The sequence below is a fragment of the Coturnix japonica genome, chromosome 34, assembly GCF_054131305.1.
Source record: "Coturnix japonica strain WE chromosome 34, WE-NBRP24, whole genome shotgun sequence".
Classification (NCBI taxonomy): domain Eukaryota; kingdom Metazoa; phylum Chordata; class Aves; order Galliformes; family Phasianidae; genus Coturnix; species Coturnix japonica.
The window spans coordinates 5,100,721-5,121,879 of NC_140696.1; the positions used below are offsets into that span (position 1 = coordinate 5,100,721).

Genomic DNA, 21,159 nt, shown 5'->3' on the forward strand with positions numbered 1-21,159 from the left:
TAACCACAAGGCTGCTGTCCTAATGAACGTAATCACTGGATGGGGACAGCTTAGGAAACAGAACTTGACATCTCCCTGCGGAGGCAGAGAGATGGAGGGGAAGCATACTTGGGGAGAATTCCCAATCAATATTTAATTGCATAGCATGTAATCTGCCTCCGTATTTCTTTAAAATAAAATTAAACCCCCGCAGAAACCGGGAGAACCTTTAAAGCAGACTTGAGGAGGGGGAGCCTCTGTTTTTAGTGGCTGTCAGGGGAGGGAAGAGCATCCAGCTGCCCCTGCAGGCATGCAAATTGTGCATGAAAACGGCAGCCGACAACACGGTCTGAATAAGAGAAAAGCCAGAGCCGTGTGAGCAGGTGATGGGCATGGGCTGTGTGTGCAGGCAGATAGATGGTTTGAGCTTGGTATGGCAGAGAGGGGCTGTAATGCCAGCGGGCCTGTTGTATCTTCCAGCATGGAGAACTTGGGAATAAGGCAGACCCAGGATGCAGTGTCCCTTGGCTTGTGGTGTTGGTTGGCCCAAGCGATGTCAGGGCTGTGGTGCTGGCAGGTTTCTTGCAGGAGGGGTGGCCATGGGAAGCTCTGAATGTCACTGCTGGATCTTGGAGAATGCGTGCTCCATCCCCAGGAGAAAACCCCATCTCCTCTGCGATTAACCTGATCGGCCACTGGATGTCAATGTTGCCTCATCCTATTACAAGTGGGAAAGAGATGAGTCTTCAGGAAGGAGAAAATGCTGCTGTCAGAGTAGCGGAGATTGGATGCTGTGTGTTGTTCGGCAAAGTTGGCTGCTAAGCACTATGGGGCCAGGTATGAATGCACCGTGGTGGGAACCATCATTGCTCTTGTTTTGCTCTGCCAGGGTGGGACTCCATCCAGACTGCCTAAGGGCTGAACCCCCATTAGGGACAAAAAGCCTGAGCAGAATGAAAAGCCAGGCACAAAAACGCATCCTGCTTCTTGGAGGTGCAGCTGGATGCCTGCTGAGCCATTGGGAGCTGGCACAGACCTGGTGTGATGCTCAGGAAAGCAGTGAGGTGTCCCCTTGGAGCTGGGGACAAGGAAGTTTTGAGGATGTGTCATCAGAAAACGGCTCTAGCAGGGAGGATTTGCAGCAGAGAGTGAAAGCAAGCCTAGATTTAAGTTTTGCAGCTTGGCCTCCTCTCTGTGATCCATCTTCTAGCCAGGCGCAGGGAAGCACAGACAGCAGCTGCATCCTGCCAAGATTCATGATCAAGAATGCCTCTCCCCCACCTCCTCCCTCCCTTTGACAAATATCTTAAATCCAGGCCACACTTCTGGCAGCAGGTGCAGCAGCCGGGCTCTGCAGGCTATTTACATACACAGATGGGGCATCTCTGTGGGGCAAGTCGTTGGGAAACTGGGGTGTGGATTTGGGTACTAGCATGGATTTGGGTGTTGGCATAGAGCTGTGTTCCCAATGGGATGAGCAAGGATGGGGTGAGATGCATCTCAGTGTAGTGTGGCATAGAACAGCTTCATAATAGAGACCTCCTTGCAAAGACCTGGGGTTGCTGAAGCTGTGCTGTCTCCCTGGGTTCTGGCTCCTTGCTTTTGCTTGCACCTCTCCATCAGTTCAAGGAAGAGCATTGCTTCCCTGAGCTCTCAGTGTGCTGCCTTATTTCCCTAGCAGTAAAAAGGAAAATGGACTCCTGGTTCTCATCCCTTTGGAGTTATTCGCCCTCCTTTTGCTTTGGGTTCATTCGTGTGTGTTAATATCTCAAATTTAATGATAAGTCTAAGCGAATTCATTTATAAGATAAATAAGATGTTATTAGTACATTAGTGGCAAAAAATGTGCAAGGACACCGCTAATCTAAGGTGAAAATGCTTTCCTGAGTGAAATTTAATTAGCAGATTGTGTTCTATTAGTGACTTTTATGGGGAGTTCATGAAAATGAATACAAATTTGGGAGGAATGTGCTTTCCTGCGTCAGGGGCAGTGGTTGAAGGGTGCTGTGTAAGCTGAGTGTGCTCACAGCAAGTGATGATGTCCCATTTCCCCCCCCCCCATGTTTGAGCAAGAGCTGGTCAGAGCTGCTTTACCATGTTGAGAACAAGGATGGTTATGGAGATGTCCTTTGTGCGTCAGGCTTTCTGGTGAGAAAGAAGGCAGGATTAAGTCCCTGTGCAGGAAGGAAGGTCCCCAGAGACCATACACCAGATTGCCACATGCTGGCAGACCCCTCTGCTCATACAAGCCCTGTATCACACAGTAGCTGCAGGGGAATGGATGTCATCCAAGAGCACCATCCATCTTTTAAAGACTTGTGGCTCTCCAGCAAGCCAGAGGGTGTTGCAGAGCTGTTGTCTGCCAAGCATGGGGAAGGATCCATGAGCTACTATTCCCAACACACACGGTGCTTCCAAAGACCCTTCTCTCCTTCCTGCAGTGCTGGAGCATCCATGCAGGATGCAGCTCTTCCCGGTGACTTTGCATAGCAGTAATGCAAGTGCATGGGGAGTCATTATTCATGCAGATGATCCTCGCAATTCAATAGAGGTAATTAGGGGAATGATGGAGGAAATTAGCACTTTCCTGCTAGTTTATTAATATTAATAAAACGATCCAACGGTTAAAAATAATAATAATAATATTAATAGAATAAATACAAAACCATCAAAGATCCCTTCCAGCTACTAAGCACCACCTCTGCTCCAGGCAGTCATCAATGGGTGGCTTGAATTATCCTCCAGAATCAGCTTTTTGCCCTTTCTAAAGATGGCATCGCAGAAGTGAGAAGGGATTGAGGCATAAACAGCTCACATCTCGTCTTCTCCATAAGCAGCTGCTTCTTCAAGGCAGCAGGGAGCTTGGGAGCTGGTCTTTATTGTGCCAGTGGCCGTGGGAGATGGTTGTGGATGTTTTCAGAGAGCCGCCTCTGAAGCTTGTTGTTGTTCTGCTCCTCCACTTGCTCCGCTCGTAGTTATCCCAGCAATAATAGCAAGAAAAACGTTCCCATTATCCCCAGTGGTTAGCTGTGATTTGCTGTGATGTGGGTCTGCTGGAAGGCCCATCCTAGGGAGCTCTTTGGTTTGCTTTTCCCTTTGCCTCTCATGTTGCTCGCAGCAGAGCACCACAAACCGCTGCCCCCCGTGTGCAGCGTGGCCTTGGGAAAGTGGTGTCATCTGCTGTGCCAGATAGGCTGGAATACATGGAGGGGGGGGGTTATTTGCTGAGGGTGAGGTGATTATCAAATTAAAAGAGGCACAGGATGTTGTTAATGGAAACACGCGACAAATGTATTTAAACGTTAAAAATTTAATTAGAATTTTTATTATTAAAGTATTGCTTGAAAGTGCTTAGTGAAGCCCTCCGCTTTCTTTTTGAGATCAAGGCTTTTCCAATTTCCTGCATGCTGAGAAGAGAATTTGAGGTGAGGACGGGAGTAATTGGCGCTGGTTCACTTCTGGCAGTCGGACTTGATGATCTTTGTGGTCTCTTCCAACCTTAATGATTCCATGAGTCTGCCTCATCTCTAGGGATGCTCACACCCAGCACCCATCCATCCCATGTGGGATCCCAATGCAGCTCTGGGCTTGGGATCCCAATGGGTTTCCCTCTTCCATCTGCTTGTGTCTCGGGAGCTGTGCCTGGTGCTGTGTATCTGTGCGGAGGTGGCAGAGCAGGGAGGACCGGATGAATATTTCCATTCTGGAGGAATTTGCAGGGCTGGCAGTTTTAAGGGGTATGGGGGGGGGAAGGAACCCTATCTCCCAACTTGTAAATTAAGCAGATCTGGTCAGGAACTGTCATCGTAGGAGGAGAAATATGGAACCTCTGGGGTTGTGTATGCAGAGTAATTTTTCTGACTTGAACTCTACTTAAAAGGGAGGAAATGATGAAAATGCTGAGAGCATTTTAAATGGACTCAACAGGGATGAGCTGCAGATCCACTGATGTCTGTGTGGAGTCTTTTGGGTGTTGGCTTCCTCTAAACTCTCTCGTAGCAGAGCTCAGTGCAAGGTTGAGAAATAAATTGACTTCTCCTTATTAACAGCAAACCTTCTTAGATGAAGGAGAAGCAAGAGCCCTTTTATTTAAGTTCTTTCTGTTGCTGTGTTGCAGTGAAGCGGTGCATGGAGGTGAGCATTGAGGAGCAGCAGGGGGGTGCTTGCTCCCCATGTTGGCTCAGGATGGAGGTGGTCTGTGTGTGCTGGAAGCCCCAGCATTTGTCAGGCTCCCTGCTAAAACTGATGGTGTGAAGGGTTAGAGAAGGGGCATTTTGAAAGGATATATAGGAATATGAACCTTGCAGGAGCTCAAAATGTAACCCAACGTGAACTTCCTTTGGGAGTAAACCCAGACAGCTCCACTCCCAGCTCTGCTGCCCAGTCTTTGCCCCCCAAGCTGGGTGCATCTCGCTTTGCTCCAGTGCCTGCAGAGCTCACCGGGTGAAATCTTGCAGAAAAGCCCTTTGCAATCAGCTGTGAACCTTCAGCTGTCAGTCTGGGGCATGCTGTATTTCAAGACACACTGAGCACAGAGGGCTCATTTGGGAGCAAAAGCAGAAAGGTGCATCACGACCTCAGGGCTGGAGCTGGAGGTGTATGCAAGGAGAAGAGGTGGATGCGTTCACTGCTTCTTGTGCACAGACCCACTTTGCTCCCCAGCTCCCAGCCCTGCTGCCTCAGCTCAGACACAAGCTGAGAGCTCCCGTGAGTCCATCAAGAAGATGTTTTGAAGGCTTGTGCCTGGAGAGGAGGCATGCGTGTGGGTGTGCAAATAAGCGTGCAACGGGGATGGATCAGAGCAGGGGGAGGTGGGGAGGGATGCTCTGCTCCTCAGTGCATGGCTGGTGCAGTCTGTGGGGCCCTTTGGGGTTGTCTGCACCAGGGGGTCCCTTGGAGGGGCACAGACAGGGCAGAGTGGGCTCCGTTGTGATGTGGTTCAGTGGAGACAGTTGTGCTGTGGGGGCTGGAAAAGTTTCTTCTCTGTTAGAGCTGCATGTGTTGTGATGGGGTCACCATCCCCGGGGGTGTGACTAGGGGAAATGGATTTAAGTTAAAAAAGGGAAGATTTAGGTTGGATGTTAGGGGGAAGTTCTTCACTAGGAGAGTGGTGAGGCCCTGGAACAGGCTGCCCAGGGAGGTTGTGGATGCCCCGTCCTTGGAGGTGTTCAGGGCCAGGTTGGATGGGGCCATGGGCAACCTGATCTATGGGGATCTATGGGGTCTCTATGGGGATCTATGGGGTCTCTATGTGGATCTATAGGATCTCCTGGGCAACCTGATCTAGTAAATGTGTATGTTTGGTGGCCCTGCCAGGCAGGGGGGTTGGAACTACATGATCCTTGAGGTCCCTTCCAATCCGGGTCATTCTGTGTTCAGAGCTGTGGGGATGTGGCACTGAGGGATGTAGGCAGTGGGGACAGTGGGGATCTGGGAGGTCTTTTCCAACCTGATTGATTCTGTGATTCTATGAGACCGTCCTCCTCCTGCCCCAGCATCAGCCGCCCTGTTTCACCCTGTTATGATAACTCTGAGGTGCCTTGAAGCCGTTTGTTATCTGTTTAATTGGCTTGTGGGGAGAAAACTACAGAGGAAAGTCATGCAGGGGAAGTTGTCATCGGTGCCACTTTTAGCAACAGCGTCACAGCGCCCGAAATTTCTTTATTTAATTGCATTATTAAAAGTATAAATACAAGTAAATCCAGGAGGGTGGCCGGATCTATGCTTTGCATCCCTAAGAAAAGACACTGTAAATGCCAGGGAGCACGGGGGGGATGATTTATGAGCCTGTTACCGTGAGTGACTGGGCCGCTTTCGATGGAGTCCTTGCTAATTTCTAACAGCTGCATTAAATCACAGATGCTATCGGCTATTATAAAATAATCACCCGGCGGGCTGCAGAGCAGCACGAGCCCAGGGTCAGTGCTGGAGCCTTTCATTGGTTTCACATCTCAGCCCCTTCTGATTCCTGCAAGGGGGAAATAAATAGGGCCGGTAACGGCCTCAGTCGATCATCCAGGAGTTGACAATAAATAAAACCTTTTTCTAAAAGGATTTTGGGCTGGAATTTGCAACCCAAAGGAAACCTTGTTTTGTGCTTAAATACGGCCGCGTGATGTCAGGACTCCTGGGTCCTATTTCTGGCTGTGAATAGCGGGTGCCTGCAGGTTGATGGGGCAGATGGAGCCGTTTTGGGATGCCGCAGGGAGAAGGAGAGCGGGTTGGGTGGCGTTTGGGGCCGCCAGTCTCCACTCCATCCTCCGCCCTCATTGCTCTGTGCTGTTTCAGACAAGTCACTTCTGTTTTCCTGAAGCTTGACTGCTTTCCTCTCTCGTTTGACAAATAACGTGTGTGTTTATGAGGCTGGGCTCCAGAGGGGGTTAATGCTTGGCCTGGAAATCTCTTTCGAAGTGCCAATTTGTGGTGACAGAGGAACAACAATGAACAGGAGAAGCGTTTTCAGGTCCAGGAGAAGTTAGTGAGCGGCTGCTCATCAGGGCGAGCCGCTCTAACAGGGACAGCGGTAAAGGGAGATGGGAGGGAAAAAAAACACAAATAAATAAAAATAAAGCAGTTAGGAAGAAAATGGCACCCACGTGCGGTGCTTGTGTTTGTCTCGACAGGTTTGCTTTATGTTACAAGGGCTGCTTAACGTGACAAATGCTGACTTTAATAACGATGTACGGGAGGAGATGCAGGCGGAGGGACTTCTGTTAGGGCAAATGTCTTGCGTCCCCAAACCTATTTGGTTTCCTTTGTCTTTTTGTGCCTTGTTATTCCCGCTGGGAAACAGGCTGACACGCTTTGCAGCCTTTGCAGGTTGGTACCCTGCTGCAGTATCGGAGATTGTCGGGTTGTCAGCAACCCGGAGATAGCACGGATTGCTGACAGTGAGCAGAACGGAGGCAGCGCTGTGTACAAAAACCTTGCTCAGCCTTTGAAACTGCAGCCAAACCCTCCCCTAAGGTTCATGGTACTACAGTGTTGTGCAGGTTGGAAGGGACCTTAGAGATCATTGAGTCCTGCTGTCCCCCAAGTCCAGTGTTCATTGCCGTTTGCCCCCTAAGTCCAGTCGTGTCCTTCTGCCCCCCAAGACCATAGCCCCCATTCTGCCCCACAAGTCCATTCATCACATCCTGCCCCCCAAGTACAGTCCTCTCGTTCTGCCCCCTCTTGCTCATAAAGCGTGCAGGGTGCTAGGAGGGGGAATGGGTGTATGTATGTGGGTGTATATGTATATGGGTGTATATGTATGTGGGTGTACGTGTATGCTCCCAATGCAGCCAAAGCCTCGTGTTCCCTATTACAGCACGGAACGTAGGTGGCCCGGCTGTGCTCTGATCATTTCTGTGTCTCTGTGTTTTGTAAATAAGCCTGGAGGCGATGTGGTGCCATCGTATTTAGAAACAGGATAAACAGGGCTCTCTGTGCTATCTATTTATTCTTCTATTCATTCAGTCAAGAGCTCACGAAGCATTTTGTGAGCATCTATAAATTGAGCCTTGCAGTGTGGCTGGGAAGTGGAAGGAAAGTCCTTGTGCTTTGGGCTGGTGGGGATAACTGAGAGGCCAAGGCATGGCAGGGCTGATGCTCACACAGGTACCTGCTACACGTTCAGGTTCCTATGAGCATCTCCAGTATGGAAAAGCAATCATATGTGGGATGTCACAAAGCAGGCCTTCAATTGCTGTTCCACATCCTTTCCTTAAGTAGGGTCAGGTTCATCCAAGTGCCACCTACCCGCATCCTTGGCCTTGTGCTTTCTTAATGCTCAGCCCTACTTGTTCCCAGTCCCTCCTTTATGGAATCAGTCTGATTTGGCCCCAAACTGGGTCTGCAGAGTCTGTAAGTGGTGTAAGAGTTGGGATTTTAGACCCTCAGGATGCAGAGCTGTTACCAGCAGGGGTTATGCAAAGCAATGGGAGTGCTGTGCTGATGGAGAAGGTTGGCAGTGCCGTAATAGGGTGAAGCAGAGATGATGATATTTGCAGAAGGAATCATAATGTTTTTGTTGCTCTGTGTTGTGATTTCTCCAAAGCATTGGGGTGAATTGTCGCGTGGTTTGGGATGGCAGTGTTTTGTTAATGAAGCAAAATGTCACATCTGTAATCACAAACATCTCCCATCCGCTGAGAGAGAGTTCTTAGGGGAAAAAAAAACCCACATGGGAGCTGAAAACTTGTCCAAACTCACTGCATACCAACAGTAATGGCAACAAGGGATCTTGGCATTGCAAGAGCTTAACATTTCACCCCCCTATGAAGAATAGAATCCTGGGCTGATGTCAGCATTGCTGCTGGAAATGCAGTCCTTGAGTTTCAGGCTCGGCCCCGTTCTGCTGTACCTGAGTTTCTTGGCCTCTTTGAGCAGCGCTGAGTGTTTGCAGAGTGCTTTTTTCTCTAGTGTTTGGTGTAAAGGAGGGGTGGGTGCCGTCAGCACAGCCTCCTTTCTGAAAGCCGTCAGGTTTTCCTCTGCTTTGAGCCTGCCATCTGTCTGCCTCACCCAGGGATTTGAGCTGCACGCTGAGTATTAAGTGGAAAGCAATCCCATTAAAACCATCGGTGTGAAGTGGAGCTTGGTTTGCACATCCTGCTGAGCTGCTGCCATGGATGCAGGATGCCCCAGGCTGGGCTTCATGTCTTTATGGCAGCTGGAGGTGGTACCTACATGTAGGGCATGGCAGAGGGATGATGCTCTGGTCCATCTGCACTATACAAAGCTAAGACAACAACCAACCCACCCTGCTGGTGATCTCTGTGCTTTGCCCTTTGCTTGTCCCCAGCCATCAGCCCCTTGGGGCACGGTGTGAGTGCACTGAAGTGGAGCCCTTCATTCCCAATGAATCACAGAATGACCCGGGTTGGAAGGGACCTCAAGGATCATGTAGTTCTAACCCCTCTGCCTAGCAGGGCCACCAAACACACACATTTACTAGATCAGGTTGCCCAGGAGACCCCATAGATCCCCATAGAGACCCCATATGTCCCCATAGAGACCCCATAGACCCCATTGATCCCCATAGAGACCCCATAGATCAGGTTGCCCATGGCCCCATCCAACCTGGCCTTGAACACCTCCAAGGACGGGGCATCAACCTATGAAGCTCCATAGGGACCTGCTGGGCTGTGGGGTGATGGAGCAGCACGACTGGAGTTTGCATTTTCTGCCACGCCGAGCTCGAGCATTGCGATCAATATGAAGAATAGGCTGTGAGTTGTTTTTTTTTTCTTTCCACAATTACCTCAGCTTTTTCCCTTTGCTAAATTCATGCGATAAAACGCATTAAATGTAACAGCACGGAAAATAAAAAATTGGGTGTTTTTTGTTTTTGCGGAGAAATCCTGATTTAGCGCCAAGATAAAAACAAGATAAAACAACTGGAAAAATTAAGTGGGATAAATAAATCCTGCCTTATAGAGCCAAGGGGTGGGGGAGAGGTTTGTGCTTTGCATGGAGAGCTGCTGCTGGGCAGCTGGACCAGATGTGGATGGCTTCAGGAAGGCTTTCATCCTGTTTTCCATAGGGATGAGAGTTGCTTGGCTGGTGTTGTTTGCATTGCAGAGGGATGCTGTGCGTTCTGAGGTTGGAATTATGTAATTCTGGTGGTGATGTTGCTGTAAGCACACTTGCCCTTGGGATCTCCTGAGCGATAGGTGTGGAGTGCTCTTGCTTTGGGTTGAAGAAATAAGAATAAGGGATAAGCACGAAGCAGGGCGAGGTGTGGGGGAAGAGCTGTCGGGCTGAGCTGCCAAATACACTGGGTAAAAATTAGCAGCTGCAAGCGTGCAAGGAGGAAAGGTTGGGAAGAAAAGGAGGGTAGGGACAGATGGAGAGAAGGAGGGAGAGAAAGAGGAGGTGGGAGAAAGGGAGGAGGGAATAATAGTGCAGAATGGCTGTGGTTAGGAATCCCGTAGCCCCGCACACAGATGCCACTCGTATGTAGTGGGGTGCCAATGTTGTGCAGCTCTGCCTATCCGCCATGGGGCTGAGCTGTGTGCTGTGGCCATATGGTGTGACCGAGCAGCTCAAGGTGAGAAATTTCCCATGTCCCAGCAGAGCAAGATGTGAAAGGAGCCTGGCTTCAGCTGTCTGCAGGCAGAGAATGCGGCAGTGCAGCCTGGAACAGGCTTTGGGGCTTCCAAAGGGAGTGCTGGAGAACTTCTGCTTCCATCAGCACTGGGGTGAACCCCTGCAAGCAGGGCTTGATGCTTTGGGTAAACACATTCTGCCCTCCTCCTGGGGCTCCCTGCTGCTTCGTGAGGCTTCTGCATTCCCGGGTGATGCGTTAACCCCATTTCCTTGTGCACGAGGCTGAGTGGCTTGGAGACTCAAAGCAACATAAAGGAAGCTGTTTCCTAGGCAGGTCTGTGGTTCTCTCTGCATGGTGAGGGCTTTTCCTCCTTGGCTGTGCACAGCATGGGCAGGAGTTGGTGGGGTGCATTGTGTCCAGGTTGGGGAAGCCCATGAGTTGTGCTCCTGGGAAGGATGTGGGTTGTGAATATCTGCAAGGAGGCAGCAATAATCCTTGGGGCTCTTCTGGCTCCTCTGAGTGGGTCCTGGAGCCCTTGGGCTGCTCCCCGGTGCGGAGCAGCGCTGCCACTGAGCGGCTCATAGCCCCCGGGCTCCGGTCCTTCACTAATTACTTCCAGGCCTGTACTCTTGACATTTGCAAGCTCCTGATTAGAGCAACGAGGGAGAAATCTCCAAGGGAGATAGAGGCCAAACTGCGCCACTAATAAAAGCGGAGATTGACAACCGGCTGGGAAGGCAGCGAGGGAGGTGGAGGGACTTGTCCTTGCAGTCTCGGTTTCTTTCTGAGCCTCTGGGATGATGAGAGAAGGTCAGGGCTTGTTAACGTCACCGTGAGGAGCAGCATCCGCCGCTGCCATATGCCTGCTGCCCCCAGGGCTCGTGCCAGCCTCCAAGTCCCTCTCAGCTGCACGGTATTATTAGACATGGACCTGAGCTGAGGCCACCTGCAGAGCACCCCATATGACCCACGGTCTGCAGACGTCTGGGCACAGCCCAGCCTTTCTTTCCTGCCTTCTCGTTTGGTGTCAGGGTCGCGTTTTTGCAGCCTCCTGCATTTTGAACTTTCTCTTCCTCGCCCTTTTCTCCCCCACGTGCCAGCTTGCTTGTTCAGTGGTGGTGACAGTGATGGGGCATCCCAGAAGATGGGGCTCCAGCTGTTTGCATTGCTTTGGGGTGATGCACATGGCATGGAGCATCACTGTGCAGCCCCATAGTGGGAGTTGCTCTGGAGGGAGACACATGGCAAAGCAGCACAGGGACCATGATGGTGTGCAGCTGGCAGTGGGATGTCACTCCCTTGTTACTCAGAGGAACATGCAGGTGTTTCTGTCTCATCCATCACCCCTTGCTGCTACCTTCCCAGGCACAAGCATCATCACTGGGGCTGTGGAGGAGCGGGGGAGCTTGGCTGCAATGAAACATTGCTTTCCTCCTTGTATCTCCAAGCCCAGAGTGGTCTCGGGGGTGAGCACGGTTGAGGCGTATTGCCTGCAGCCTCCTGCAGAGCTGTTCCAGGCTGTTGGGTCCATACCCAGTTAGGTAGGTTTCTATTACATAAATATGCAGAGCGCTCTCTTTCCAGCCCCCTCTCTCCCCTCCCCAATGCCCCATATATGCTCACCTGTGCCCAGCTGTCTGCAGCAGCCACTTCAGCTATCCATCTATCCATTTATGCCCTACCTATGCATCTGTTCATGTAACCACGTCCCTCCAGCCTCCTCAGAGTCTCATTCAGAGGCAGACAGACTTCTTCTCCTTTCAGTCTCCCCTTTCCTGAGTCGCACTGTCTTTGGCAGGCTCGCTGCTGTGCACACTCCTCGCCTACAGCTTCCTATCCCAAGGGGTAAACAACATTTCCCCAGTGGAGCATCTGGTCCTTGCAGCATCCTGCCTCTGGAGCTGCTCCCAGTGCTGGAGGAGGCTCAGCAGTGCTTGGGGTCGGGCTCTGCGATGGGTAAAGAACTGCAGTGGGTTTTTGCTGACTCCTTTCCCTCTGCTGCTCCTTCCCTGCAAGCAGCTTTGCTTCCTCCGTGCTGAGTGTGAGCAGATCAGGCAGGAGATGGGGTGTCCTTCATCCCTGTTTTTCCCCTCAGAGGATGCCTGCTACCAACTGCATGTTCAGGGTTAAGCTAACTTTCCAATGGCAAACTCAGCCCTGCTTTCTTCCGTGCTTTCCTCACTGCCCTATTTATCCAAGCTGCAGTGAGCATCCCTCCGGTGCCTGCAGCCATAGCTAGTGCCGGGAGCCAGGCGCAGCTCTGCAGCACTAGCCTGTGGCTGGGGATGGATTTAGGGTCACTGCGTCTCACTGCCACTGTGCTCTGCTCATCATCGGCCTCGGGAGCAGTGCAAAACCTTAGCAGATCTCCATCAGTTTTAGTAGCCATGTGTGGGTCTCTGGACTGGGCTGGGGCAATAAATTAGTGAAAAGCTTTTCACAGATCCTTCCATTCTTCCTCTAGCCTCTTCCCCAAGAGGCATTCAGCAGAAGATGCTCTTTGGGGGACAGCACCCAAACATGCTGTCGTATTGATGTGGGCACAAGGAGTTGTACAGCATGGTGTGGGGAGCAGCAGCAAGGCACTTAGTTTTGTCTGTAGGCACAGAGATGTGTCTGGGCTGTGAGGTCTTGGTGCTCCCTTTTCCTCTTGGAGCAGCTGAATGGAGGTTTGGGGTTGTCTTTGAACAACAAGGCATTTATTTGTTGCTGGTATCGGGGGCTGCTCTGGTGGGAGCAATGAACCCAAGAGCTTCCCACTGCAGTGTCAGGGCAGAACAGGCGTGAGGATGGCAGGGTCAGAGCATGGGAAGCCCTGGAGCTCCTTTGCATCCTACACAGTCCTTTGGGGCACACACGTGGTGAGAGGACACCACATCCCCCCTACCCTCACCACGAGCATCCTTCCAGCCCTACTGCTGCGCAGACACAGGAGAGAACGCGATGCCCGCTCTGTGTGCATCGGAGGAGCATCAACAGGTGGATGCAGGGAAAGAAGCAGCGAGGTGTGGCCGGGTGGGCAGGGCAGCCGGCATCCCGCCTCTCCTCGGGGGCTGCATTGCGAGCGCACGGCGGTGCGCGCCGTGTGTTGCATGATTAAAGCCCCCTCTGCAGCAAGGGGCTGCGAGGGTTAACGCGGGGGGCTGCGAGTGGCTGGTTCCTTTGCTGGTGTGCGGTGCTACGAGCGAGCGGGAGCCAAAGTGCCGGTCAGTGATGGAGCTGCTGCCATGACAACCCCGGGCAGTCAGCCTGCGTACCGCGCAGGGATGCTCCCGAGCAGCTGTGCCGCCGGGGCTGGGATGATGCCGCCCTTCTGCACCCCGTCCGCCCCATTGCTGCGCTGAGCAGCCCCCGCTGCATCCCCCGCCTGCAGCCACATCCTACAGCCACATCCTGCACCCAACACTGAGGAAGCGCCGCGTCCGGACGTCGCCTGCAGCTCCGCGGGGAAGTTTCGATCTTGCGACAGAATCGGCATTTTGGGGAGCTTTGGTGGTTTTCTTTTTTTTGGGCTTTTATTTTTTATTATTATTATTATTTTTTCCTTCTTCTCTCTGTTTTCCTTTTCCCTCTCTAAAAAGCAAAACGAACAGCAGCCAGCCGGCGACCCAACTCCGAGCCCGCTCTGCTCCCCCAGCCTGCTTTTATGGCCGCCCTCCCTTTCCTGCCAGAGACACTTACGTTTCCTCCTTGGGTTATAAACTTTTGATGCCAGCTCTCCGCAGCGCGTGCCCAACTGAATCTTAAAGTAGCGTCTCGAGCAGACACAGCTCTGTGACCTTCATCTCTTGCTCCGCTCATCCTCTCCTCCTCTTCCTCCTCCCCCCGGCCCTCCCGTCCTCCTCCCTCACCCGAGGATACTGGGGACTCCCTCCGGATGCCGCTCGGCAGGCTCAGTGCTCGCAGGCTGCCTTTCCAGGGGCTCTCCTGATCTCCGTGGAGCTCCGCATCGCTCGCCTCCGCGCCCGCCCCGGTGGTTTTGCTCCCCCCCGTCCCCACACACACGCACCCCCTCCCTCCTCTCCCCCCTTTTCGCTCCCGGTGGCCTCGTCGGGTGTGTTTTTTGCCTGGTGGAAAAGTCCCTGCTGCCCAGGATGGGGGTCGGTGGGTGCTTAGCCCTGCCCTGGAGGTGCCTAGTCGTCCTCTGTCTCAGGCTGCTCTTCCTTGTGCCCGCAGGAGTGCCCGTGCGCAGCGGAGATGCCACCTTCCCCAAAGCTATGGACAACGTGACTGTGCGGCAAGGGGAGAGTGCCACGCTCAGGTAGGAGCTGCTGCCTCGGGTTGGGCTGTTGGGGGGGGGGGGGTTCTTGTTGTGCTGTTATGTGCGTGATGGGATCGGTGTGCTGCGGTGAGATCCCAGTGTGCGTCATGGGATCTGTGTGCCCTGTGGTCCTGGGACCGGCTTGTGAGTTTGCAGTCACCCTGGGGAGGGTGCGTGGCCGGGGGCTGCACATGGGGTGGCCCCTCCTGCCTCTGCCGGGTGCCAGACGTGGGGCTGACAAAGGGGTGAGGTGGCAGACAGCAACTGAGCGCTGCCTGCAAGTTGTCTGCATGCGGAGGAGGGTCCGTGCCGTGCCGGCGGTTTGCAGGGCTGTGATGCCTCGGAGGTGTCGGTGCCTCAGCTCGATCACTTGATAGTCTCTGCACGAATCTGTTAATATCAAATCAATCTTTTACTCCAGGGGTGCATCTTATGAATTCTGATGGATGTTTTACCTTAGCGCGGGTTGCTGGAGGAGAAATGCGAGCGGCTTAGATGCAGATGGGCCACTTCTAGGTTGCATAGTACAGCAACAGCATCCCTTTTCATTCCCTGAGCGAGTTACAGGTGTATGTGGTGCATTACCTGTGTAGGACATGGGCTCTCAGCAGACATGGTGTGGGTGATGAGCAGAGAGCACACAGTATTGTGTCAGGGCTTTGGGTTGTGCTGTGCAGGTCATGCTGTGCGTGCTCCCTTGCTCAAACCCAGAGAACCGGGGCTGCAGCAGACAGCAGCTGCTCCCAAAGCTGAGAGCATCATGCTTTCCATTAGCTGCAAAGCTGGGGCTGCTTGAGGCTCAGGGCCAGGCAGGCTCCTTGTGGTGTGGTCTGTGAGAGGGGAAATGTTTGATACGTAGTGTGCATAAAGGGGCTGGGTGCTGCCTGGATGGTGGGGATGCTCAGTACAGTGCTGTCCCCTCTGTGGAGCAATGCCCTAGGAGATGCTTTTTGGAGCCCCACAGTGCTGAGGGCCTGAAGGAAGGCAGCAGATGGATTTCTGGCCAGGGCTAGAGATGTGTCCCTGTTGTCTGTACACCTGCCCAGTGTGTGCGTTGGGAGCTGTGGTTGTGCAGTGCTTTGGGACACTGCTTTGTGCCTGGGGACCCACTGGGACACACTTGTCATCGTACCATACAGTGGCACCATAACACAGGTGATGCTGGTGGCAGGCAGCAGAAGTGGTGCCCATGGGGTGGGGGCCAGAGCTGCAGGTGCTGAGCCCCCTCCCCAGGGCTGAAGGCTGTTGGGTTCGGTGCTGGCCGAGGCTGCTGCCAGCAGAGGGCTGACTTGGATTCCTTTCTTTTTTTTTTCCTTTTTTTTAAAGCTTCTGGCCTCCTTTCGGTGAGATGGGATGTTTGTGAGGCAGGCAGCCCTGGAGTGAGAGGCTGTAGCCTACCTTTAAACTCTGCAACCCCCAGTGGGACTTAGAGGGATTCATGCCCTACAAGTGTTTTCTGTGCCTGTTTCCACTCCCAGCAACTACTCCTGCCCTTGCTCTCTGGTGCATCTTCCTATGCTCTCACCTCCTCCCTTTCTATCTTCAAGTTCAGCTTTCCCTGCTGCAGTCACTCCATTTTGCTCTTAACACCCCGGTCTTATCTTGCATTACTGTTTCCCAAAGTTTGCCCCCCTCCCTGAAGTCTTTGGGCAGCAAGCAGCCTTCTTTGGGGCTAAGGGTTAGGAAGGCATTACAGACAGCAGACACAAAGTGGAGCATTTATTTGACCTGTGGAGAAGTAGGAGAAGGGAATTGGGTCCTTGTAAGGGGGTGGTTGACATGGGGACTGTCACAGAACCTCCTTGCATGCAATATGGGCCTCCTGGCGTGCAATACAGTCTCAGCATCATCGTTACAGAAACGAAGGCTCCATCTGCAGGCAACTTCTGGGTCATCGTAGCTCAGCAGCAAACGCTTCCCCCACAGGCAGAGCTTGTTGATAATTCACTACTTTTTTTATTGTAAGAACAAACAATTCCCATAATAGTCGTGCACCTTTCCTCTCCAGGGAGCTGGCGGCAGTTTGCAAATTCTCTGTGTGCTATTAAAAATAAAAACCAAGCTTCCTGCTCTCTGACTCCGAAATACAGAACCTGCTGTGATGCAGGGCAGGTGTTTGGATGGCTGCAGCAACTCGAGCTGTGCACCAGTTTGGGGTGTGTAATGCAAGTGCATTGGTGGCAATAAGGGAGATAGGGATTGATTTCCCAGCTGGGATTCAGTTCTGCTTTTGGGAAGCAGAGCCTCAGTGTGGACATGTGCTCCCTTGGGGTGGCAGGGGGGTGTTGTCCCATAGGATGAGCCCAGCCCGAAGCCTTGCTGTGTGTTTTAACCCGTCTGCATCACGCTTTGTAGCATCTCCTCCATTGCCAGAGTTCAGCAGCGATCCGGGGTTGAACTGCATGCAGAGCTGCTGCGGTGGCAAATATTCAAGTGGTGTAAAAGCAGGGATATATAGTAAATTGGGTCGTATTGCTGGTGCTGCCAGCAAATCGACCTTTTATAACAGGCATCAGTACAGTTCATAAAGACGTAAAACAACAGCTGCTCAAAATTTCAAGGCTTTATAGTTTTATCTGTATTTAAGAAATATTGGCTCTTTTCTTTTTTAAGGACAGAGGCTGTGTGTGTGTGTGTGAGTGCCTGGAGGGAGCACTGGGATGGATGGGTGCACTGGGCCTTGTCCTCAGCTGGCACTGCAGGGACACCAGCACTTGGGGGGGCTCCTTGGCTGCTCCCTGCCTCAGTTTCCCTGTCTGTAGGATGGAGGCAGTAATGGTTGTTTCTCAGGGGTAATTAGAAGAGGAAGCTGGTCGACTGTACCAGAAATAGGTATCTTTACCTGGGTTTCCCACTAAGGCACGTAACAGATGCTTTTTCCCTCTATTTGAAGGCGTTTTCCCACAAAGCCCCCCCTCCACCTTTCCATTCACTGCGCCCTCCCTTGTTTCCCATTGACAGAAAGGACCAAAAGAACGGTGTAGCTTTACCAGCTCCCCAGTGACTGGCTGTCTTTTGTCCATTAGCCACTATGAGAACAATTCCAATTACAAGCAACAACAGCAAAGGAAAAAAAAAAAAGAGAGAAAAAGCCAGAATAAAACATCATGAGACGCCGTTCCTCCATTTATTTTTGCAATTATAGTTTTAATTATTTCTGACAAGGCTGCTGCTGCTTCTCCTATGTTTTCTTTATTTATTTATTGGTAACCATCTACCGCAGGCTGTTTCCCAGCCAAATACAAGCATCAGGACCATGGGCTGTGGGTGCGGGACTGGGCAGTCAAGGGGTCAGCTTGGCTGCTTGCTTCCTCCATTGCCCTCACACATAGGCTTGGTCAGATGGCTGCCAGCCCTTAGTTTCCCTCCCTATTAATGGGGGTGGTGTTGCTCCCCATACAACCTACAACTGATGGAGAACAGCAGCATTAACACAGCCACATCTCCACTGTTAAATCTGTGCTGAGAAGTGGGCAGAGGCTCCTGCTTTTTGTGTGCAGATGCTCATAGCATGGGGATTAGCGTGGAGCAGATTAGCGAGGGCTTGCTCCATCTCTGCCCCTTTCCTTCCCCCTCCTCCCCCAAAAGTTTTCTGGAGCAGCTAAATATATACCTGCCGTTTCCAAGGTAGAGCTCGCTGCATGTAGGAGCTGTAATTGGCGACTCAGTGAAATTACAGCCACAGATTCTGGCATTTGGATCCTCCTGGCTGGCATAATAATTTCTCCCCAGGTAGCTGGTATTTAACTTGTCTTATCTGCTCCTGATAGTTATAATTACAGTGCCCGCTAATTTCACTGTACTGCCGCAGCTGCTGGAGGGTGGTGTTGGGAGGGCCCCATCCTGGCCAACCCTTTGCCAAAGGGACAGATGTTGGAGCCCCATTACAGGTGAAGGAGCCCCAATGTGCAGATGTTGGTGCTCTAGTGCTGATGCTGCTTCCCCAGTGCAGATGTTGCCATCTCGAGTGGCAGTGCTGCACGTTTTGTGGTCCATGTGGAGAGCAGGAGGTTTGCTGGATGCACATTGCAACCAGAACACAGCAGACCCAGCCCAGCTCTGTGCCAGGAGGCAGAGATGTCACTTGCTGTCACCTCAAAGGCCAGGACACGAGTCGCCCTGCCTAGTGAGAAACCAACCTCCCCGCTCAGTTGTGGAGCTCTGCTAGCTAGAAATAGCAACAAGCAGTGATATTCAGCTCCGGGGGATGAGACTGAACTGTTAGTTATCCGTTCACTAAAGCGTACACGAGATCTTTTTGCAAGCATAATAAACTCCCCTGGCTGGTGAGCAGTAATAGCTGTCCTTCCCTGGATCAGCGTGCTGCTCCAGGAGAGCCAGCCTTTGTTTCTAGGAAGGGATTAGGTGTGAATGCTGCATAAGGAAACATCCCCGCTTCTAAAGTGTTCCTCTGCTCCCTCAGCTGCTCTCGCAGTTTGCCTCCTCTATGCAGAGTCTTCCATTTCTCAGCCCTGCAACGCGGATGCTCTTTACAACAGCTGGACATATTGTGTTAAGTGATAATCTTTAGATACTGCAGCCGAGCAGGCAGTTCATAAGGAATATCTGATGCGGTGACTATCACTGCTCCTTCCGTCCTTGTGAGCAGCCTTTGAGGGCTCTGATGTTCTGGTTTTTTTTTTTCCCTTCTTTTTCTTCTTCTTCTTTTTATTAATGAGAAAAATAATTCCCCCACAGCCCCTGCCAGCGATTCGTAGCCTGTAATGGGTTGTTTACTGCAGGTTTGCCTCCATGTGTCTTGTCTTCTTTGACAGACAGAACCCTTCAAGGTCAGACATTCGGTGCAAAGCCTCATGTATTGCACTTCTGTTTTCTTATGAATATTTCCCTGAGATTTGCTTAAAATGAGTGATTTCCGTGACTGTACTCACGGATGGGCTCGTTTCTCAGGATACAAGAGGGTCTCAAAGCCTGTTTCTCCACGAGGAGGAGGAAAACAGCAGCTGTGTGGAGCAGGATGGGGTCGGTGATGGGGGATTTTGCTGGTACCCAATGCAGTGTCTGGTGCAGAAATGAGCTGGTGCAAAGTGAGGGGTTGCCAAGCTGTGTAGGGTTGTTTTGGCTTTTCTTCTCTTGCTGTGCGTGTGTTGTCACCCGCTGGCTCTAGCTGGAAAAGGATGGAGGTAAAAGTGCAAGAGAGAGCAAAGTTAGGAGTGGAAAAAGTGAATGGTAAAGCCAAGAAAGAGGAAGAAAGGGGTTGGACTAGATGACCTTTAAGGGTCCTTTCCAATTCATAAGATTCCGAGGGGGTGTAAAGGGACAAACAGAAGGGGATGGAAGTAAAAATCATAGTTGGTGGCTCCCATTGGGGAGCTGGAGTGCGGCGCTGAGGGATGAGTTCCTAAATCAGAGCCAGCTGGCAGCACAGGGAGCTGTGATCCCAGAGATGAACGGGCTTTGGCTGAGCGCTGCTGGTAGTGGGGCTGGGATACAACAGAGCTCCCGACCTCCTATTTATTTATGTTTGTTCCGCGTGCATGTGTGTGTATGTGTGTATATATATATAAAATCTAACAAATTTCTAACCCATATAAATCCAATTACCCGTGTTTTGCCTGCAGGGAGCGAGGGAGATTAATGTTTGGTATTTTGGCAGGGATGTAAAAAGAAATAGGTGGTAATAACAATGAAGGCTCGTAAAAAGGAGCCGATGGCCATGTCTGTGCCCTGGGTGAGGGCTGTGAGTCTGGTGGGCAGAGGGACAGGGAGCAGCGGGGCATCCCTGGGTACACTGGGAGAGGATGAGCAGTTGGATCTGGAGCTGTGGGGTGGCTCAGCAGGGAGATGTGCACGCTGGGATCTGATGGCTGTGCTGAGCCATTGCTGATGCTTCACCCCCTGCATCACCCATAGGCATCACTCCTCCCTTGGCTGTGACACTCAGGATCCCCACCATCACCCTCTGTCCCCCTCTCAGTAGGGCGCTGCTCCCTCCCCGGTCACCCACAGTCACATATTAATCACAGTTCAGATATTGTGTCCCTACAGCGCTTTCTGCCTCCTCGGCCGGCTCTGCATCAGGCTCCTTGCTCTCCCTTTATTACTACCACCAGTTTTATAACCCACTTTATCAGATGACTTTTTTCCTTTTTCTTTTTTTCTTGTCTAAAAAGAGCATAACCCGCGAGCAACTCATCATTTCAGAAAGAGGGAGAGAGCCGTGAGCAGAGGAGAAAGCCTCCATGCTTGCACCTTAAATGAAGAGGCTGCTTTACGGCGTGGTTGCATTTAATTCAATCAAGGCAGTTAAAGCAGAGATTTAAGGTCCTTTGTGCGCTCGCAGGAGTTGCTCTGATGCAGCAGCAGGTAGAGGGAAAGATTAAACCCATTTCCAAGGAGACTTGAAGTAACTGTTAGAAGCAGCCAGGCCTGGGGCTTGCTGCAGCAGTGCTACGTTGGGAAGCTGTTAGCATTCACATCACATCTCATCTCTCCCTCTGTCACCCTCCCCACTCTTGCTCCTTATTCCAATACACCCCTCTAAGTGGAATTGATTAGTTTGGATTTTATATTATTATTATTATTATTATTATTATTATTATTATATAGAACTGGGGGGAAGGCCGGTTTTAATTAGTGTTCTTAACTGTATGGTAATTAGGCCAGCTGGTCCCATCCCTGCCTGAGTCACCCTCTCCTCCCATGTTCCTGCAATGAGGCTGTTTGGACTTAATTAAAGTTGGGGACCTGGAGCTGGTGGAGCAGCAGGAGGCTTGCAGGGTTTCAGATGCTGTGATTGCTATGGGGGAAGCGGTGAGTTTCTCCCTCTGCCCATAGTTGGTGATGCTGAGACCGCGCACAGCAGGCACTGCTTGTCACCCTGCTCATCCCAGGGGGGTTCCAGCACCCCTGCTTTGCTGGGCTGAAC

At 51.7% G+C, this 21,159-nt stretch overlaps 1 protein-coding gene across 8 annotated transcripts in view; it reads left to right on the plus strand.

Moving 5' to 3' along the window:
* OPCML (opioid binding protein/cell adhesion molecule like) overlaps positions 1-21,159 on the plus strand; it is a 264,304-nt gene that overhangs the window by 168,154 nt on the left and 74,991 nt on the right. For 4 of the 8 annotated variants that reach the window (XM_085526065.1, XM_085526064.1, XM_085526063.1 and 1 more), the window contains exon 3: positions 14,186-14,270. In XM_085526065.1, coding sequence (XP_085382191.1) covers positions 14,186-14,270 — 85 coding nt within the window. Of the gene's footprint in view, positions 1-13,042; positions 13,502-13,890; positions 14,271-21,159 lie in introns of those variants that run through there. The other 4 variants (XM_085526067.1, XM_085526068.1, XM_085526066.1 and 1 more) reach the window with 4 other exon arrangements.